The sequence below is a fragment of the Leuresthes tenuis genome, unplaced genomic scaffold (assembly GCF_036924035.1).
Source record: "Leuresthes tenuis unplaced genomic scaffold, fLeuTen1.0.hap1 SCAF_19, whole genome shotgun sequence".
Classification (NCBI taxonomy): Eukaryota; Metazoa; Chordata; class Actinopteri; order Atheriniformes; family Atherinopsidae; genus Leuresthes; species Leuresthes tenuis.
The window spans coordinates 15854834-15874998 of record NW_027325373.1 but is presented as its reverse complement, the minus strand read 5'-3'; the positions used below and the strand labels follow the sequence as shown (position 1 = coordinate 15874998).

General features: G+C 38.9%; 2 protein-coding genes across 3 annotated transcripts; one reads left to right on the top strand and one right to left on the bottom strand.

Annotated features, from left to right (window-relative positions):
* Positions 1–2266: 2266 nt before the first annotated feature.
* On the bottom strand, positions 2267–3083 carry pmaip1 (phorbol-12-myristate-13-acetate-induced protein 1). The gene is made up of 2 exons (XM_072371820.1): positions 2969–3083; positions 2267–2856 (listed from the first exon to the last, which is right to left on the bottom strand). The coding sequence occupies exons 1-2, from the start codon at positions 2979–2981 to the stop codon at positions 2735–2737; spliced, it is 135 nt and encodes a 44-aa protein (XP_072227921.1). The 5' UTR covers positions 2982–3083; the 3' UTR covers positions 2267–2734.
* Positions 3084–8324: 5241 nt separating this feature from the next.
* pstpip2 (proline-serine-threonine phosphatase interacting protein 2) lies at positions 8325–19052 on the top strand. Of its 2 annotated transcripts, XM_072372434.1 has the most exons (14): positions 8325–8442; positions 9026–9126; positions 12043–12117; positions 13504–13538; positions 13639–13745; positions 13838–13900; positions 14496–14594; positions 16163–16208; positions 16966–17045; positions 17131–17229; positions 17901–17997; positions 18125–18206; positions 18337–18374; positions 18924–19052. In XM_072372434.1, the coding sequence occupies exons 1-14, from the start codon at positions 8410–8412 to the stop codon at positions 18977–18979; spliced, it is 1011 nt and encodes a 336-aa protein (XP_072228535.1). In that variant the 5' UTR covers positions 8325–8409; the 3' UTR covers positions 18980–19052. The 2 variants fall into 2 exon arrangements, with proteins under 2 accessions (XP_072228535.1, XP_072228536.1); XM_072372435.1 differs by lacking the exon at positions 18337–18374 and having other exon boundaries at positions 18924–18942.
* Positions 19053–20165: the final 1113 nt, after the last annotated feature.

The following is a 20165-nucleotide window of genomic DNA, read 5'->3' as shown; positions in this document are numbered from 1 at the left end:
TAGTATCAGCCCACCGAAATTTTATGCTTATATTTGAAAGACAAAAAAAGAAAAGAGACATTTCCTCACTTGACATTGGTGGTTTGTAGGCATGCAGATGCTTTGAGATGCTTGCCCTCTGTGGCGAGTGACGTTTGTGTTTAAGATCGTCGTGAGCTTGGTCACTTACACGACTAATTCTCAATCTTTACTGTAATCTGTGTTTCCTTCTTCTGAGGAACTCGTGTCTGTGGGTTATACCACTAGTTGCCGCCAGAGGCGAGTGAGGAAATGTGTAATTTAGGTGACTTGACACTTTTTAAGTTTCTAGCTTGCGATTAATGTATCTTAGTTTGTATGTCTTGGCATAAATGGACACCATTTCTGTTTATAAGCCTGTTGTAGACATGTTGTATTGTTTTATACGCGGAAGTGATCGGAGCGTCGCTTGGGCCTGAACGAGTCCAGATGACAACGCTCCGTCCATTGGGACGAAAAAAGACTAACTCCAAACATGATTTAGCGTCGGTCTGGTAAACTTCTATTTCAGTATAAAGCGACGATTACAAAAATAATTCTGTTCTAGTCGATGTAATCTTTGGATGACGTGACATCACTTATGTTTGATGGCATACTTCTCTCTTTTTCTTTCTTTTTTCTTTCTTTTTCTTTTTTTTTTTGTCTTAAATTTCTACCTGCGAAATACCAAGAGGTAAGAAGAACCGTTCAGATCCATTTCCAACAAAGAGACCACGCATGCTTATGGTGGTGGGGTACGTGCGGATGTAGCTAAAGAGAAAAGGCTTGTATGTAATTATTAGTCCTATTATGTATACGATCTAATGGAAACTCAATGAAAGGGATCTTCTCTCCTATCCTCTATAATTCTGTATGCTTTTTGTATTACCACACAAAATAAAGTAAGGATCCTTTAAGTGCCTGAATTTACACTGTTTTGCCGCTGTTTTTATTTCACATTTTGTGTTTCTCTTTTTGATTCTGGTTGCTCTCATTTCTCTAGACACGAACCCTGGACTAAGAGGGGAGTGTCCCTGCAGTGGAATAATGGGAGTCTTACGGGTGACACTGTTTGATTAGCAGAAAAATGGGACGTGGAGCATTTGCTTTAGGCTTCAGTCAACAGTGAGAAAATCTCCCCCTATTTGAACACCTGTTGGGGATTTTTTTTATTTATTTATTTTTTTTATAGTTCTAACTTTATATTGCAGGAATTTATGTTTCGTTGGTTGTTTTTCTTACTGTTAGAAGCAGTTCATTGACTTGAGGATTTTTTCACGTTTGCCCAAAAAGGGAAACCGTTTGAAAATAATTTCCCCATCAAGAAATAATTGAACACTTTTTGAGAAAAAAATTTTTTCTCAAAGAGATGGAAGTAAAATATGTCTCACTCATTTCTGTTGGCCAAAGACGACACTACCCCAGGTAGCCTGTTCACTCAGCTTGGCCTAAAAACTGGACATGGGAGGAACAGTTCGCCTGACTCTGTCCACTATTTAGAAAATACATATCAGTCTCTCCTAAATGTTTTAGATATTATGATTTGATTTGCTGCTGAGACAGCCAGAAATTACTGCTCCTTACTACGTTTTTAATATTTTTGCTTTAAAATGTTATTAACTGGTTGAAAAACAACAGTTTGATATATTCCATATTCCTCCTATTTCCAGCGGCAGTCCCCATTTTCTGTTTCTATCTGCGGGTGGATGTAACGTGGATGTAAACTACAACTTGAGTGCGTGACAGAGGTGTGAAATTGTAGTTTATTTTGTATGTGGTGAATGGTGAAATTTCGTAGATGATGTATAGTGACATATATACAATCACTTGGCCATCAAATCTGATCTCATGGAGTTTTTAATGACAAATCGACTGTCAAACTGGACTGTCCAACATTTCTACTCATAAATATCTGTTCCCTTTAAACAAGGTTGTCTTTTAATTTGACTTAGGGCTCCGTGTCAATATTTTCCTCAAAAATAGGACTACTGTCAATCTTTTCAACTCACAATTCAAATGAATTTATTTAAAAGAAAACCCATCAGAGTATATCTGCAGGTCTCCAGGAGTCACTTCTGTATGTGAAGGGGGAATATGAAACCTTTTAAGGACCTTTTGACACATCACAGAAGGAAAAACAGACATTGGCAATAACATAAATGATGGCTGCATCCTATTAAACAGCTCATGTCCTGGTTGGTTTCAAATATAGTGTCTCACCAGTGTTTCTAGAGACACTTCATAAAGAGAAATTACACAGACCGCATGGTAAATTGATTAAATATGCCTCTTTAATTGGCTATTGACAAACTCTTCCCTTTAAACAGACACCGTTTATACAGTTTTTGAGCACTTTCATAGGCAAGTTACAACTTCTCCAACCCTTGAACATAAATGTGATCGCTTTATAACAGAGCACAACAAGCAAATGTCCACATTCCAATCTGTATGTGTGATTATTAACAGCTGGTAACTCCCATTTAGATGTTCCGCCTCGGTCTAGGCAGCCAGTTGCCACAGGATCAACAGCATCCCACACATTCGCTTCTCAGCTGGCCTCGGGTCGAATCCACAGTTCACACCAGGGACCCCAGAAGAGGTTCACTCAAGATTATGTACATCCCACTTGAGTGTCGCCACCTTGTCGTCAGTGACAGGATCCATTTCCGTGATTGGTCCGCTCGGGCTCGACGCCTTTCACTTTTACAAATCATCTTAAATGTCCTTCGACACGTCGTCATTTTATTTGAGTGACGGTCTTGTAGTTCCTGATCAGTATTTCCAACATTTTGTATCTCCAGTAAAGTTCATCTCCGATCTGTCGCAGCTCGCGAGCGCAGAAAACCACGGCATCAACTTCTGTTGGGCAAAAGTCACAGTTTCGATAAGTTAGGTGGCATAATTTAATACACCGGTTAACAAATTCGACTTGACGAAAATTTGTTCCGTCAAATTCTCTTTACGTACTCACCTTGCTCAGACATCTTGTAAAAGGATTGTTCTTAAGAGGAGAACGCTCCACGGGTTCAGATGTTATTCTCTCACGGCGCTTGCACAGCTCTGCAGTTTTGTCCTGACAAGACAGAACAAATTCTCGCTATTTATGACGAGGTAGCTTAAATACTCCACTGTGACGCAGCTGCACAGGGATTCCCCAGAAGTCGCCCTCCCACTTCTGGATGAGCTATTTTTGTTATGATGTTGTGCTGAACTTCTGTTGTATAACATGAAAAAGGTACCATATTTACACTCTTTGACTAGAAAGACTAGAAAACTAATAAACACATTTCCACCTTTAAAAGGTGTGTGTGTTTTTTTTTTAATCAGGTCACACGTATCCTGAGTAAAAGAAGTAAAAGAAGCGGTGAATCACGAGGTATGACGTCATCGTGACAGCCAGACCTCAATGTTTATTTCTCCAAACGTCACACTTACACAATCCCTCCATAAAGATTGATTGTTTTCATTTTTCTTTCTCAGAGTAGACTGTTAATCGATCATCAACAGCTGATTGTGTGTCCTAATGGGCTCATAGTGATTAAAAGGTGCATATAAACAGTGCTTTCTTATGGGAACACTGATGGACTGCATAAACCAAGGCAAGATATTCAAAATAAGTAGGTCAACCATCAAAACAATGAATAATTAGACCTTCATACAAAATGGTAAATGAACTAAAGTCTCAGTAATGTGCAGGCCTCACAGACATGTCACAACTTGTGTGCAACCACAAGCTCTGATCTGATCTGAGCGGGGAAGTACCGTCAGTCAGGTGATCTGCGGGCTGGATTTCTGTCCGATTACTTCATTCAAAATGAAAATTCCGAATTAAAAAAGAAATGACGACGCATGCCTTTTAAGAAGTCATAAACTTGTGAAAATTCTAACTTCATGATGAAAAGACATAGATGAGTTACAGTGAAACAGATTGGGATATCTTATACTGATTGATTCTTAGGACATGATTCTTTAATGAATATATTCAAACTGCTCATACTCACCTGCCTCCTCATGAGAGTTCTTGATTAACTCTGAACCAGTAAGTAAACAGAACAAGATTAGTGAGGACTCGTTCATGGCAAACTACTTAAACATTAGTTACTGTCTTTTGTTTATCCTCAGTAATGATTTATCATACAGAGAAGCTCCAACATTCAGTTGTTCCACACAGCACCGACGTCTTCAAAATACTTGGACATCACTTCTTCAGTACTTGCTGATTTTAGCACAGTCATCTGTCCATTAGTTATTATTTTGTGTGCATTTAATTAAAGTGTTGCATCATACAATGGAATGAGGAAGTTTACAGTTCTTCCTCAATCATTCACCATTGCCTTATCTGTGTGCCTTTTAGTAAAGTGAATGTACTGTCTTGGTACTCAGTAGTTCCTCCTTACTTTACCATTACTGTTTTTGTGTACTATAAAGTAAAGTGAAACATGATTATGATTAGTAACTCGCTAGGTCATCATTCATTTACATTGACATCAGTTTTGTTGACACTTTATATGGTTCAGTAGTTTAGTCTCATGGCTTCCAATCTTCTGTTCTTTTATACTTCGAAATATGGCATGCTGTGTGGAAGCATGGACATTTTTAGCTTCAACAAGGTCTACATCACAAACAATATCAGACTGCAGAAAAAGAGCAATAGGAATCATAAACAAAACTGCTTTCACGAGGCAATCTAACTTACTTTATGTCAAATCTAAAACACTGATATTTAAGGACTTGGATGACCTCAAAATATCCCAAATTCTGTATAGAAGAAGAAGGTAATCATTGCTCCATAATACTCAGAAGTGAACCAACATGTTCAACAAGTTGGCTAATGCAAAATACCATAATATTATAGTTAAGGGAGTAAGTGTGTGGAATAACTGCATGAAGGAAATGAAAAAAAGTTGAACATTTCAGTCAATTTCGCTCGACTGTTTAAGTAAATATGACCCATTGGATAACTTAACCAAGCAAATGATCATTATTTCATTATCACTTTAGGTTTCATACATTTATTTAAGAAAAAAAAAACTACTTGAAAGTTTAGAGGGAAAAAACTCTAAGATGTAGCAGTTGGCTCCATGAAGACATTGCCTGTTCACAAATCAAATGAAAGGCCAAAAAGACTTAATGATTAATTTTTAGCTTCAACAATGTCTTGATTTTCATTCCACCATCATGCGTGAAATCCTAATCTCTTACGAACCAAGCAAACCAAATCTGATAAATGTACTTCAAAATTTTAGAGTGAACGAACTGAATGGAGCAAATGTTTGTTCTCCAAATCTGACGCTCACACGCGCTGCAGACCGCTCACATGGTTGGTGGGTGTGTGGGCGTTGCTGCTGATAACAGTGCTGTAAAATGTTTTGAAGTTGTTGCCACATGCTGGGGGTCATAAGACCGGACAGAGTGTTATCACTGTTTACAAATTGTGAACATTTCTATCAGTTACTATACCTACACAGTGTTTGTCCAGGCGATATTCTGTGCGGCAGCAGTTATTGTTGCTGTGCCATCATTTTCTGGATAAAAGATAAATCCCTGGAAAAGACATTGGAAACAGAATGTGTGCGCGGTTATGTGTTTGTGTGTGTGAACGTACAGCAGAACAAATGAATACACTGGCTACACAGTTGGGTTTTGATTGATATAAAATTAATACTTACATAGTGATGATGGGAGTGAGCAGATTATGTATTTAAAAACTTGAAAAAAACAGGAAAGGAAAGACTTTATACCACACAGAGGTCTTAAAGGATAAAGGATACCACAAATTAGAAGTTTGATCATGAAAATGTCTTTAACTGACTCGTACAGTGTTCTTTACAAAACACACACACACACCTGTGTTAGCGGACGTTTTCCTTTAAAGTACTAAAAAGATAATCTATTAAATGTATCTAAGTATCTAAGCATAATTGGCATATATCATACCATTTTGCTGCCTTTGTGTAGTTTATGGTTTGTCTCATGATGGATGGAATGATCTGCAGAATATCTTCTCAATCAAAACATGAAACTTCTCCGCTGCTTGTTTTATCCCATATCCCATATCCCTCATTGCAAAGGATGTTGTTATCTCAAATGTGGATGTGATCGATTTGCTTTATATGATCATTTTTGTGTTTTCTTTGACCTGCTGTTACACCCAAACCAGCAGTTGGGTCTGGAGTTGTTCAGGGAAGACTCTTAAATGACAGAACAGGGACACAGTTTATGGAAATGATTAGGTCTGAGAACACCCCGTGTTCTAATGTTGATGATCTGTTGAACTCTTACACATCAAGTCTGTTAAATGTTTTGGATACCATTGCTCCTGTCAAGGTTAGAATGGTTAAAAGTAGGCAAAGGGCGCCAGGCAAAGAAAACCCATCAGAGTAGGCAAAGGGCACCATGGAGAAGAGAAGAGTCGGTCAGGGCACAGAAAAGGGAGAGGCAGAAAGCCGAACGGAAATGGCGCAAGTCAGAGCTCCAGGCTCATTATGAGATTTACAAAGAAAAGCTATGCGTGTTCAGCCAGACTTTGGGTTGAACGAGGGAAAGTTATTTTTCTCAAATCATCAAAAACCGCAGTAACAACTCTCGTGTCCTGTTTGCTACAATAAACAGATGAACAAACTCTCCAGTTTCACCGCCTTTAGAACTCATTTCTACATCTAAGTTTTTTAATGACAAAGTTCGAGGCATTAAAAATGCAATAACAAACACAAATAAGTACTCTGCAGCCAGCTAGACAACTATTTCACACCTGTCACTAAAAAATAGTCGAAGAGATCATCTGCAGTCTGAGTTCACCGACATGCTGCTTTGATGAGCTGCCCACTAGATTCCTAAAGTCAGTGCTGAGCAGTTTGTTACCACAATTCGCTCATCTAATTAACATCTCACTTCAGACTGGAACCTTTCCAAAGGCCTTAAAACTGCTGTCATCAAGCCTCTTCTAAAGAACAGCAGTCTCGATGCCACAGTACTGAACAACTACCGGCCCATATCAAACCTTCCATTCTTAGGCAAAGTCCTGGGAAAAAGTTGTATACCAGCAGCTTACTGACTTTCTCCTGACTAACAATGCTTTTGATACTTTCCAATCGGGCTTTAGGCCCCACCACAGCACTGAGACAGCTCTGATCAAGGTGACAAACAACATTCACCTGAACACAGACGTAGGCGAAGTCTCAGTCTTCGTTCTGCTGGACCTGAGTGCTGCCCTTGATATAGTTGACCATGCAATCTTATTACAGAGGTTAGAATACTGGGTGGGAATCTCTGGTAGTACTTTAAACTGGTTCAAGTCCTATCTCGAGGACAGGAAATAGTTTGTTGAAATTGGTAATCAAGTATATATATATATATATATATATATATATATATATATATATATATATACACACACACACACATAAGTAACATAACGTAACATTGTATAATGTAAAATCAAATTCAATTGAATGATTTAAACGCCTTTCAGGTCGTAGCATTCTGTTGTTATTTTTAGGATTTCGTTTAAGCTTTAACACCTTCCAGATAACCTGTGAAGTGCCACCATCGGACACTAGATGGGAGCCCACTCAAGATCAACGCGAAAACTTCAACCCATAATCCACTTTATCAGGGCTCAACACTACGCATGCGTCAGTTCATCAGGCGCTTTGCCGACTAATAATTCTGAAGTCTGTTTCTTAAAACTGTCCCTGGTTGCTTCCCGTAAATGCACTCACACTTTGTCTTGAAAGTGTGTTGAAACAGTGCCTTGTTGAAATACAGACAATTGAGAGTGAAACTGTGTTTCCTACATCACGATTGGTCTGTTTTGACTCATCCGTGAGACTTTCACACGATCCACTCTGGTTTAATACACAACCCCAAACATCTACACTGCACTACACAATAATGCAATAATGTGTTGACACTTGAGGGTCTAATTGTGTATCTTACATCAGAAGTGATGTAGTGACGTTTTGACGAAGAATTGTGAGTTTTATACATGTCATTTATATACTATATTTAAAAACGCGATGCAACCCAAGAAATCTTGTGCTGTAGGTAGCCTACCCACAACATCATTACAGGGAGTATTGAAACGTAAATATAATTTGCCTGGTATATTCAACAGATAATCAACGGCAAATTGGCTATACAAAAGTCCAGATAAAGCATATAAAGTACGTTTCTCTGAGTGGAATACAACGGTGCAATGTTTTTGACCTGTAATACGCCCCCAGAAACCAATGCAATGAGCGACAGTAACCGGAAGGCTCCGATTATTTAGATGTGCGCGTTCCCGCGATTGGCATGCACTCCTCGGCATAACACGGAGGAGTTCGCACTGCTTCTGCTGTCTCTGGGAAATCACACAAATACAACGAGCCAAAGTAAACTTGCGGAACCGCTGCCTGCTCCATTTCAGTGATGAAAAACCTTCATTTCAAAGATTTCTTCTGGGTGAGTGATTTTATTCATTCATAGTTACTGGCTAAGTTTCGGACGCGTTGAAATAAAGAAGTCCATATTTAAGGAAAAACTATACATAGAAATTCACACGCACAGCTAAAACCATAGATATTTCTGTTATAGATTGCATCACTTGGAAATTGTGCTTACTGTCCATCTGAACTGACCTGATCGTGTTCTGGATCCAAAACGTTAAGTGAATCATAAATACTTAAAGTCTGATAATAGTACAACATTGCCCTTGGCAGCTGATTTCCAATAATTGACAGACTCATAATCCTAAATTGTTCCTTGTTTGCCCTCAACTAATTCATTCATCAAAAAGTGAATTTTCTAATGCAGTGATTGATTACAGGTGGTCAACCTCAACTTTGCCAAATTATGGAGGTGTACAGGTCAAAACATTAGTTTCCACCGTCTGCCAAACACACTGTGGTTAACTGTTCATTAGTGTTGTATGATTTGCTTAGACAGACTGTGCCTGTCCTACAACTGGGTGTTGGAGCAGTGGTAATCATATAGTAGACAACTATACAAGATAAAGAGCATAAGATATTTGTCATCATTCTAACAGAACCCGGACCTGACCTGCACTGGTGGCTATGATGCCATCATCCAGTATCTCAGTGATGGCAAAAGGACATGCAAGGAGGTAGAAGACTTCATGAAAGCCAGGTAATGGCACGAGCCAAAGATGCGATCAATTTTGTTGATAAATTTGGTGCCTAAATTGATAAATTTGGTTTACTAGTTGTTACTATCTTAATAGGTAAGAAGAAGGCTCAGTGTAAAGCTAGTCCTCAGAGGTGTATGACAGAGATGAAGTTTGTGGAGATAAAAGTAAAGGTGAAGTGAAAATGAAAGCCAAGGAAAAGGAGGGACATGACATGAAGACTCTGTGGAGTTATTGCAGAAAGCAGAGTTTATTACTTTGAAGAGAGAAGAGCAGTACAAATTAAGATATAGGAAGGGTTGTTGGATGTGGAGAGCAGTGCAACCCATTGCAAACCTCAAAGAAAGACACATTAATGAGAAAAATTTGCCAACACTATATAACAACCTGCCCCTGCACTTCCAGAAGCTCTAAATACACATTTTCACAATCACCAAAACAGTAATCGCCTACAAATATCACATTTTGACATAATTTACATTGTAATTGTACTTACATCTGCTGATAGTTTTGGACCCAGATCTGGTAGATTTTGAATGAGAATCAACTCTCAACTTCATCAAAGCAGACCAGAAAACAAATTACTCTTTTTGCACATGAACAGAAAAAGTGTCGGAGGCTGTTGCCGAGTTTCTCGCAACAATTGTAATTTTCGGCACCATTTGAGGTAATTTTGTGGATTAGTTGTGCAGTCACACGTTTGAATTTTGAATTCCTCCTTCCTCATATAATAATTAATCTGACCTCACCCAACACCTGCGTGCAACACACTTGCACACACACAGATACAACACAGCACCCAGCTGGCAACTGCTGACATGAACTTTGTCCGTGTAAAAAAACTATTTTTATAATTCTGAGAGAAAGCAGGTTATTGTGTCAGTATAATGCTGCATAATAAACTATGGAAATAGCAAATGATATGTGATAATAAAGAAAATGAAAGTTCCCTAATTTAAGAATCGAAAGCACGTTGTTTAAGCTCCGGCGGTTGGTGAAATAGAAGAAGTAAGACCTATTGAAATGGAATTTACCATAAGGAAACATGCTAGATGTAGAGTATGTTGTGTAAAAATGGAAAACGTGTCATGGCTATGAAATAGCCATTACACACAAGGTGGGACCCAAAAGCAGACTGACACAGGGGAGTGCAGAAAGAGAAGCTGATTTATTAGTAGTAATGGTGCAAGGCAGGTCCACAGGGAATCCAGTCCGGGGACATCTTGTGTTTCCAGGAGCGGTCCGACGCAGCAGGGATAAGGGAGTGATGCAGGCTGTGGTGTGGTTTTTCTGAGGTGGCGTTGGGGCAAGCAGGCAGGTACAAAGCATGGAATGCAGGTTTGTCTATCCAGACACAGAGATGGAGTCAGTGGAGATATCCAAAGGTCTCGGGAGAAGCAAGGTTGCACTGGGAACACAGGTAGAGGCACAGTTAGACAAAGAAGGCTTTCTATGAACACTGAGGAACACCGGTCAGCCTGATTACCACAGAGACTGTGAGACAAACTGGCTAAGACTGGTTGCTCCTGCAGCTCCTATAAAGGTGTCCCGATGAGGGCCGATGAGAAGCAGGTGTGCTGGCAGGAGCAGTCCAGACTCCGCTCTGGATGCCCTGGATACCTGCTCAGCCCTGCCAGGAACTCAGAACAAAACCAAAACAACACAGCCTCGTGCAGCTATGACAAAACAGGAAAGTGAATAAACCTTTAAGCCATGCAGAACATCTCTGGGTATGTGAACGTGAGAAATACATACATGTTGTCATTTGAGTTGCAATACTTGCCCACATTGTCACATTCTTGATTTATGTGACCATTAGATTTACAGCAGGTCTTGAGCAACTTCTTATTTGTTCTATAGAGATGCAGGACCAAAGGTCCTGTGTCAGGTCTTTGCTGGATTTGATCCTATTTCTTTCAGATACTGCTAATCTGCTGTAGATTTTTTTTCTTTAGTCCTGCCGCTCCTTTCTTTGCCGTCCACCTGTCTAATTCCCTCAGATTTTTAAGGACTGCACACCATGTTGAGCTATGACAAGTTTTCAGCTAATACTTCTGTGGGAATCACCTTGTTGGTGCAAAAATACTATTAAAATACTATCAAGCTGTGTTATTGTTGCCACTTATTATAGATGCAACTTAAGAAAAGGAAATAAATGATGCATCTCTACGTCAGGCTGCTAGTAACAAAGTGCTTAAAGATACAATTTGACAATGTTAGTTTAATATTAAAGTTTTCTGAAAAATTAGCTAATGTCTAAAGAAAAATTTGGAAAGAAAGAACTTTAGAAATCCTGATGAACTATTTCACAAGATCACTATGAATAAGTACAAGAAGGTCAAGTTTCTTTGGATCAAAACTTTAACAAATGTACAGAAAAAGCAGCTCACAAGTTGTTGAGGACACATTTGACCTGTCTTCAGTGTACAGTTCTGTCATCATGTCTGAGTTCCAATAAACAACATTACATATTGACATTTTTTACACAGGCCGCCTCTTATAGGGCAATCATTTTAAATAACGATACTTAGTTATGATCTAACAATATAAAAACTTCCATAATCTACCTTTCCTAAATGGCTTTCCTTCTAGTTTGATGTGTCTGTTGCAGCCACACACACACACACACACACCCTTCATAGCACCGTGTATGTCAATGTTAACACTTCCTCTCATCAGTTAACCAATAGCTTGACGTGTGAATTTATGGTATCCTCCTCTGAAATGTCCATTCTCTGACAGTGGAGACCAAATTTTGTGCAAATGCAAATAAGCAATAACTGTGTACTTTTTTTTTAACCTGAGTAGGTTTGTTTTCCATATAAGTAAATTAGCAGATAATGAGCTGAAGATATGAACTGTTGACACTCCCTTCGCATCTGTACTTGCGTACTGGACCCTGTGGTTGTGTCTTTCAGGGCATCAGTTGAAGAGAGGTACGCCAAGGATCTGCTTGGCTTGTCCAAGAAGGTGTGTGGACACAATGAGATGAAGTAAGCAACCTCTGTGCTGAGATGCTGTTATTATATGTTTGAACAGCTCTATTTCCACAAGGCCCCTGCTAATTAAATGCATGAGTGTGTTTTAGCAGAGCTGACGTGGTGCCTCTTAGTCTGGATTCAGGTGCAATGCAGACAGCTCCACCAAACGTGGGATTCTTTTGACTGTCGTGTTCCCAAATCAAAAGTGAAAATCACGATTGACACTGTTACATAGTCTACTGTGTCTCTACGACTCTAGTCTGTCGTATTCAATGTGTCAGTACTTAGTTACTTAGTACTTAGCAAATCCAGTTCCTGTTTAGTCAGTGGTCACACGATCAGTCTGGTTTTTGTCTCTGTTCAGAGATGTGGACTTCTCAAGAGGAAGGAAGACCAATAGGGGAAGGACAAAACATTATTTAATTACCTTCAAAGTGGTACATTAATATTATTTTCTTATAACAGAACCATGTGGGGTTTCTTTTAAGCTGACAAGAAATACATTTACATCATACATATATATTCAAAGCCATGAGTGATGAACTTGCACCACTAGGAAAATACTAAAACACACTGGATTTAGTTTCTTTTAAAATGGTCTTAGACTGACTTAAAAAGTCTCAAATTTCATAATGCGTTGAGACATTAATTAAAAGTTCCCTTCCCACTGCTGCACTGAAGTTTATCCATCTGAAAAAAAAAAAAGTGGATCTATTTTCTGATCATTTAGATCAATCTACTGATGAAGATAAAGTAATCTGAAAATGAGAAATTCTAATCTTGACCATTCCTTCCTATTTTTCACAATGGTTTTGGAAAGAATATGGACTTCATGGCAGATTATTTGATTGCGTCCTATGCCAGGAATCGCCTGTGTGTATTTTTTTTGCCTCTAAATGTATCACAGACCCTCACTGGTAAACCTAACAGTGTATTTGTACTGTTAACCGTCCTCTTTTGGGACTTCTTGACTCACAGAAAGGTGCTTTAGTTTGTGTTCATCCACAAGTTCATGAAGCACAGAACTAAATGTGTTGCAGCAAACTGACCCATCGGGATTGTTGCACCAGTTCAAAGTTTAGCCATCAAGGTTCAACTAAAATTCAGCAGATTAGGCAATGATAGTTCAGTTTCTTCTCATTACCAGGCAACACACTTCTCAGTTTTGCTTTACACATGGCTACTTCATATTTAGAATCAGATGGTATTTGGTTCATGGTCTGCATCATGTATTTTAGGCTTTGAACCAACCTGTTTTTGTTGTTTGTTTCTTAACAAGATGCTAACTTATTCCCCCTTAGTGCTATGAATTGTAGCGCCCTTGATGAGCTCAACCTCTCTGCAAATGTTTATGTGTAAAATAATTTGTAATCAACCTGTCTTCTTTTTTTCTTCAAGCACATTAAAAAGATCCCTGGACATGCTTAAATTACGTAAGAACATAAAAGTTTTTACTCTGTTACTGTCATATTTCCTTTTGAGCTCATAATTTCATCGTAGGTTGCTAATTGAACCTCGATTTTTACCCTCCAGAGACTGAACAAGTGAGTCTATCACACTTGCAACTGGCACAGAGCATGAGGGAGGAGGCCAAGAAACTGGAAGAATTCAAAGAAAAGCAGAAAGAAGCTCGGAAAAAGGTTAGTGTTTTCACCACCGCTGTGATGCACTGAAGTTATGACACCATCTTTTTAACATAATAATTCAATAACGACAGAATCGGTATTTTTAGATAGAACAACACATGGACGCCATCCACAAACAGAAGGCCTCGCAGTTCAAGAAGACAATGGATGTAAGTAGAGATGGAAATATGTTTGAGTGTCAACCAAAGTAAATAATAAGCACTGTAACTCAAGAGGGAAAGATTCATTACAAGACTTTCTGCTGATAGGTTTGCGTTTATTTTTTCCTGTAATGTGTTAATTAAAAGCTGAGCCAGTTATTATGTATAATCATATGCATATCAAAGCCAAAATTATCCTTTAGCTACATATAAGGATACAAAAGTTTCAGTCCCCTTCTTGTTTTCTAACTCATGTTGTTCTACCTCTAAAGTGAAATGAAAACCAGAAGTATTTGCATGAGGCACCTATCCATTTTTGAGTCATGTCAGTGGAGTTTCAGTTAAGTGCCATTCGGATCCTATCTGTTCTTCCTCTTTGCTGGAGGAAGTTGTGTGGACCAGTCTTAGAAGTAAATTAGAGCATGGAAATCTTCACCAAAAGAAGAAGTCACGCATAGATCAGATGACTTAAAAATAAGAACAATAGCACAAACCCAGGATATCTTCTGTTTTTTAAACGCTTTCTTTTTTTCACAGTAACCTACCATTTATAATGATGTACCAGAATGAACAGGTGCTCGCTGTGTTTTTTTTTTCCCCCCAGTCCAAGAAGACGTACGAGCAGAAGTGTCGAGACAAAGAAGAAGCAGAGCAGAACATGAACCGAAACACCAATACCAGCAACACCAAGCACATTGAGAAGGTACAGAGAAAACGGTGCCCTCCCCACATGCCAAATGCTTAATGTTTTACCAACAGTGTAGCGTTTACTCTCCCTAACTTTGAACCATGAACTGTTCGTGATTCATTTTGGTGTAGAGTTAACACAAGCCAATCAACAAACATGAGGAGTGGAAACTGGCTTGAGGATCTTACACTTTGTCACAATTTGATTGACCTGATTGATCTATTCCTTTTTGAACACACGATGAAATGCCCTGAAGAAGAGTCATGGATCTTGTTTGTTTAACACAGATTCGATCTGATGCCAATTCAACTTTTGTTGCATTAGCCAAGTGAAAGTATAATCCCTATTTCCACAGAAGTTGGGAAGTTTTATAAAATGCGACAAATTCTAAAATCTGCAATTTGTTTATTTGTTTCAACCTTGATGTGACTTTGTCTCATACATCATAAAGAGAGGAATTTTCAATTGAGATGGATGTGGACTGTAAGCAGGTCGGTCATGCACACATATACTGTGTCTAAGAACCCAGGCTGCTATATAAGTTGTGCAAAACAACGTCTGGCACCGTCCAGCTGAAATAACCACTTCCTTCCCTGTAAAAGAACTCTGCCTTCAAACGCCCCTCTAAAAGTCCAAAAATATGCTTCTGCATTAATGGTACCTTCGCACATTTGCAAGCCAGCCATGGCATGAACACCGACTGCCACTGTGGCGTGACATCTTTTGTTGTACAAAGGTCATCCAAGAGTGGTTTCAGTCCTTTTCAAGCTACCTTTCACTGCGCATCAGTGTCATGTGTGAAAGTGCAGAGGTGGAGTGTGAAAGCCGAGCATTATGGAACACACCACTCTGACCAACGACGCTGTCGTCACAAGATTCTGTCCTGAGTCGGCTCTGTTAAACATGGGTGAATTAAACATGCGAGGAGTAACAGCGGCGGTTTAATGACGACGCCTTTTTTGGTTCTGATAAGCCGCAACTTATTTCTGAAAAGGCCTTCAGATTTCTCCCCACTCTCAGAATCTCTGCACTGTAGATGTTAAAAGACTAAAAGTTCTTTGCATTCCTGCATTGGCACAAAGGGAATGCTCATTTCCCAATCCTGACATCCTCACCGGCACCAATTCATCTGCTGATTGTAGAAACTTCGAGAGCACCGTGACTGTCAGTTTGTGTTGCTGACATCAAATTTTTATCTGTTTCTATGTTCTAAACACAATTAATTTGATCAGTAAAAACATTCAAATCGCTTCTTATATACTTGTGTCTGTTAAACAAAGGTTCAGACAAATTAGCAAATGACAGCTTTAGATTGTGGTTGCATTTTGAAAAACTTGTTCTGAATATTGGGCTTGAAAATAAAAGGTTCAATTCATTTCAATTTTATTTATATAGCGCCAGATTACAACAATTGTCATCTCAAGGCACTTAAGTAATATAGTCATATAGTTACCCTTCCTCCTCTGACTGCCTTTGACTATGTGTTTAAACTCTTTTCAGAGAGGTACCAGACAAACCATATTGAGAAAACGTAGTTCATTTTCTGTAATATGTTTTCTCATTCGACCGTTATTTTCTTTCAGTTATACTCAAAAGCACAGCAGGCAAAGCAGAATGCAGAAGAAGCAGGTAAATAACCAACAACGCACACAGACGACATGATATTGTACAGTTCAACTATTGCCTGTAAGCAAGAGTTGGATGAATTAAATCCAAAGTGACTTTCTAATGGCCAAGATTCTGTTATGTGAAAAAAAATGACACTCATTCTCACTTGATTTATTACCATTTACAGTTTCCTATTAAGTGTATTCTATTATTAACTCATTTAAAGTCAATAAATTAGTTAAATTAAGAACAGATTCAGAGTAAAATTGAGAAGTGAATGACAAGTTGCCACTGTAGGGCCGTGCATTGTGTCCATAAAGGTCCTCATTCAGATCACCTGCTGATCGCTTGTCATGTGGTAGTAAACGAACCATTTAGTAATGTCATTGTGGCGACAATAATCTTTTAACTACCACGAATGCAAAGTTCAATGTTTTCCCCACTGACACTTCACTTTGTCTCGTTCATTCTAGCCATTCACTTTGGATGGAAATATTTCTATACCCTCTGAAACATGTGTTGATGTACCTCACATCCAATCTGTCTCGTTGGTTGAATTTATCCTCTAATTTGGTTTACAACCAAATATATTTAAAACTAAAGTCATTGTTAGCATGCATGGTGGGAAAAGCAGTTGCTAAGCAGCATGGACATCTTTGTGCGAAAATGTTAGCGTCCAGACACAAGTTTAAAAATGTGTGGCTGATTTATTCATTTTAATGAATAGCATAATGTTTTTGAAACATTTTATGCTGTTTATCCTGTGTGTCTTTTGCAGACAGACTATACCAGCAGAATGTGACCACACTGACCAAGATTGGAGAAGACTGGCTGAAGGAGCATGTCAATGCGTGTGAGGTGAGACTGCGATTGACTCGTCGAGTTTGAACAAAACACGCATCATGTAAATGATTTGATTGTCTACATTGTGTTTCGAACACAGATGTTTGAAAAGCAGTCAGTGGAGCGCATTAACTTCCTGAGGAACACTGTCTGGACTCATCTTAACCAGCTCTCCCAGCAATGCGTCAGCAGTGATGAGGTACATTTCCAAAACGCCACACTGAAAAACGGGCTTTTCTTCCGTTTCTCATCAACATCACTATGAAACACATTTGCAAAATGCCCGACTCGTTATCTGTTTTGTTAGCCTGAAACAATCCACGTGCAGCTCTCTGCACCCGAAATTCTTTCCCAGTTAGCAGACCAATCTAATTAAAGCAGGGTGTTCTTTTTGGGGAGGGCTTAAAGAATTCTGAGCTAAAATGGATTGTTTCAGATAGAAGTGGACAAGGGATGCTGCAGCAATTTACAGCATGAATTCAAAGCATGTAAACCTCCTCTTGTAGACTCCTTAAAATGAAATTATGAAGATGTAAATGAGGACAATATTGTCTCTTTAATGCTGGTGTGGTAAAATCTTTTAATATTGATAATGGATCAAATGAGTTTGAATAATGTGGGTTACTTCCAACTTTCGTCCTTTTTGTCCTACTGCAGCAATACAGCAGTCAAACAATTATTTGATAGTGGAGTATTCAGCGGCCTTATGAGTCAGACTTTTCCAAACAAGAGAATAAATGTTGGTCTTATTTGCTCCGCAAATGGCCAGAAAAACTATAGGTTCAAAGTCATCACCAATCTCACCGTTTTAATCTTGTATCAAGCAGGGATTGTTTTTGGACTCTAACCCTAGGTTTTCTTTGTGCATAGCTGTATGAGGAGGTGAGGAAGTCACTAGAACAGTGCGACATCCAGGAAGACATTGAACACTTTGTAAACCTCAGACGGACTGGAGGCAAACCGCCAGGTATTAATGTAGTTGTCACTGACAATACCAAGTCATTAACTATTAACCAGTATTGTATTGGAAATAAAGGGAACCAGTTATAGCATCTTTGGTTCCACAATGTGAACTGTGTCTGTATCAAAAATAGCTCCAGTTGTGTATGAGAACTTCTACAATGGTCAGAAGTCTCCGACTGCAGCACCATCCTCTCGACTGCCTCCACCGCCCAGGTAAAAAAGTCCAGAGATGCTGCTGTTTTCATTTTGATTTGATATCTCAACCTGTTCTTTGCTACGGTTGTAAAAAAAAAAAAAAAGACCGCACAGCTCTAGTAGTTTATCTTGTTTTGTGAATTTGCAGGAGAGGGCTGTTGCCTGAGCCAACAACTAACAGTAGGGGTAAGGGTTTTCTTTTTTCTTCTTGAAGTGTACACTTTATCAAATAGTGAAGGCAGGAATAAAACAGAAAATCGGGGTTTATTTTGGACAAAAACTATTAATCTGCTTACCCAAAAAAACTGAAACATGCAGCTAAACATGCTGCTTGTGTGATGTAGTAAGGCAGGACCAAGGATTCTGTTTTCTTTATTTACTGTTTGGTCTTTTGAATACTTTATCACAGAAGAAGAGCCCCTTCCAGTCACTTCCAGGTTCAGCCTTGCCCCACAACCGGAAAGATTTTTGTCCAAATCCGTACTTCACTTTTTTAATAATCCTGCCAACAAATAAGCAATCATGAGCGCTCCTCGAGCGCTTTCCTCCACAAAGGCCAGTGGGGAGTTTCACCACATAAACAGAGTGACACCAATCTGCACCAACATGAAAACTAGCTCCTTATTTCTTCACCCGTGCTCCAATAATCGCTTCTTTCTCATCTTGTTTATTTGAAATGGAAGTAATGTGGCTTTATTATAAACTAACTATACACTTTCCCTACTTTAATTGCAGATGATTCACACTACTCTGTGGTGCAGGATGACGAATACAGTGTTATCCAATACTAACACAGACCTCCTGCAGCTTCATGATGGGCATCTTTAGTCTCGTGTCTCATCTCTTCCTCTCTTCCTGTGACCACACCCTCATACCACAGGAAAAGTTTCAGCTGGGGTTGTGCGTTTGTTTTTCCCTTATCGTGGTGTCATAAAAAAGAAATAAGTTGAAAATCATTGTTTGATTTTAGGGTTCAAGGCCCATAAACAGTGACATATATGGTGAGTAATTCTAGTGTAAACTGAAAAGGCCTGTTGATTTAAAATGAGGTTGTCATGCAGGGCTCTTTCTCCCACAGATCTGCAATATAGTTTATCACCTGCTTTATATTTATTTGTAAATGTTTCAAGCTTCAAACTGAGATTATTACAGAGATAATGTGTCATTTGTTTACTTGTTTTCATTTCCTCTTTGGTGTGAAAGTAGGTAACGGCTACTTATAGCTTTTCGCACTTGTAAAACACCCCGATTCTAAAACCTTTCAAACCTTTTCTTTGTTACTCACCTGCACATCGCATCCATCGTTTTATACTCTATAACAACATTCCTGCAATTAAATTCCAAGTGGGATGATGAATATATTCTGCATACTGGAGCTGGATTGTTTTTGCACTTTGACTGTGCTTTATTTTTTTCCTGAAAACACATTGCTGGTTCAAAATACTACAAAATGTGTCCGACTGTGAGATAAGCTGAAAAAAAGGATTTAATAGCATTTCATTCAAAAACTTATCCGGTTGCTGGTTTTCTTTTGAAAATATTGTTCTTCACTGCACTAATACAATGGAAAGGTTCCCTTTTCAGTCCTCTTTGGGACAGTACCCAATAGAGGGCTAATATTTATGCAACATAAGGAAAATGTGTTTTTTCAGTCATTTATTCACAAAAATGGAACTTGGGAGTTATTTTTTTTTTGGAAATGCTAACAAACCTTTGGCCTCAGAAGCCAGTTTAGCAGTAATAACATCAGATCTGGACTTTGACCTTCCATAACCCTTCGTTCTTCTTTCAAGAAATTTCCTGAATGAATCTGCTCGTGTGCTGAAGGTCAAGTGATGAAAGGCCCACTTCCTGGTCCCCCCCCCGGGCCGATGGCCTCTCTTTACTTTCACACTGATTTGACAGTATCAAATCAATTACCACAATCTGTTCAGTTTCTGATGCGGTGAAGCAATCCTAAGCCACTTTCACCACCAT

What these genes read in the sequence shown, in the direction of transcription:
- pstpip2 (XM_072372434.1), top strand. Translation starts at nt 8,410, where the DNA reads ATGAAAAACCTTCATTTCAAAGATTTCTTCTGG. An exon ending in GAAGACTTCATGAAAGCCAG is followed by an intron (nt 9,127 to 12,042) that starts GTAATGGCACGA and finishes TGTGTCTTTCAG; the next exon opens with GGCATCAGTTGAAGAGAGGT. An exon ending in GACTGGAGGCAAACCGCCAG is followed by an intron (nt 17,998 to 18,124) that starts GTATTAATGTAG and finishes TATCAAAAATAG; the next exon opens with CTCCAGTTGTGTATGAGAAC.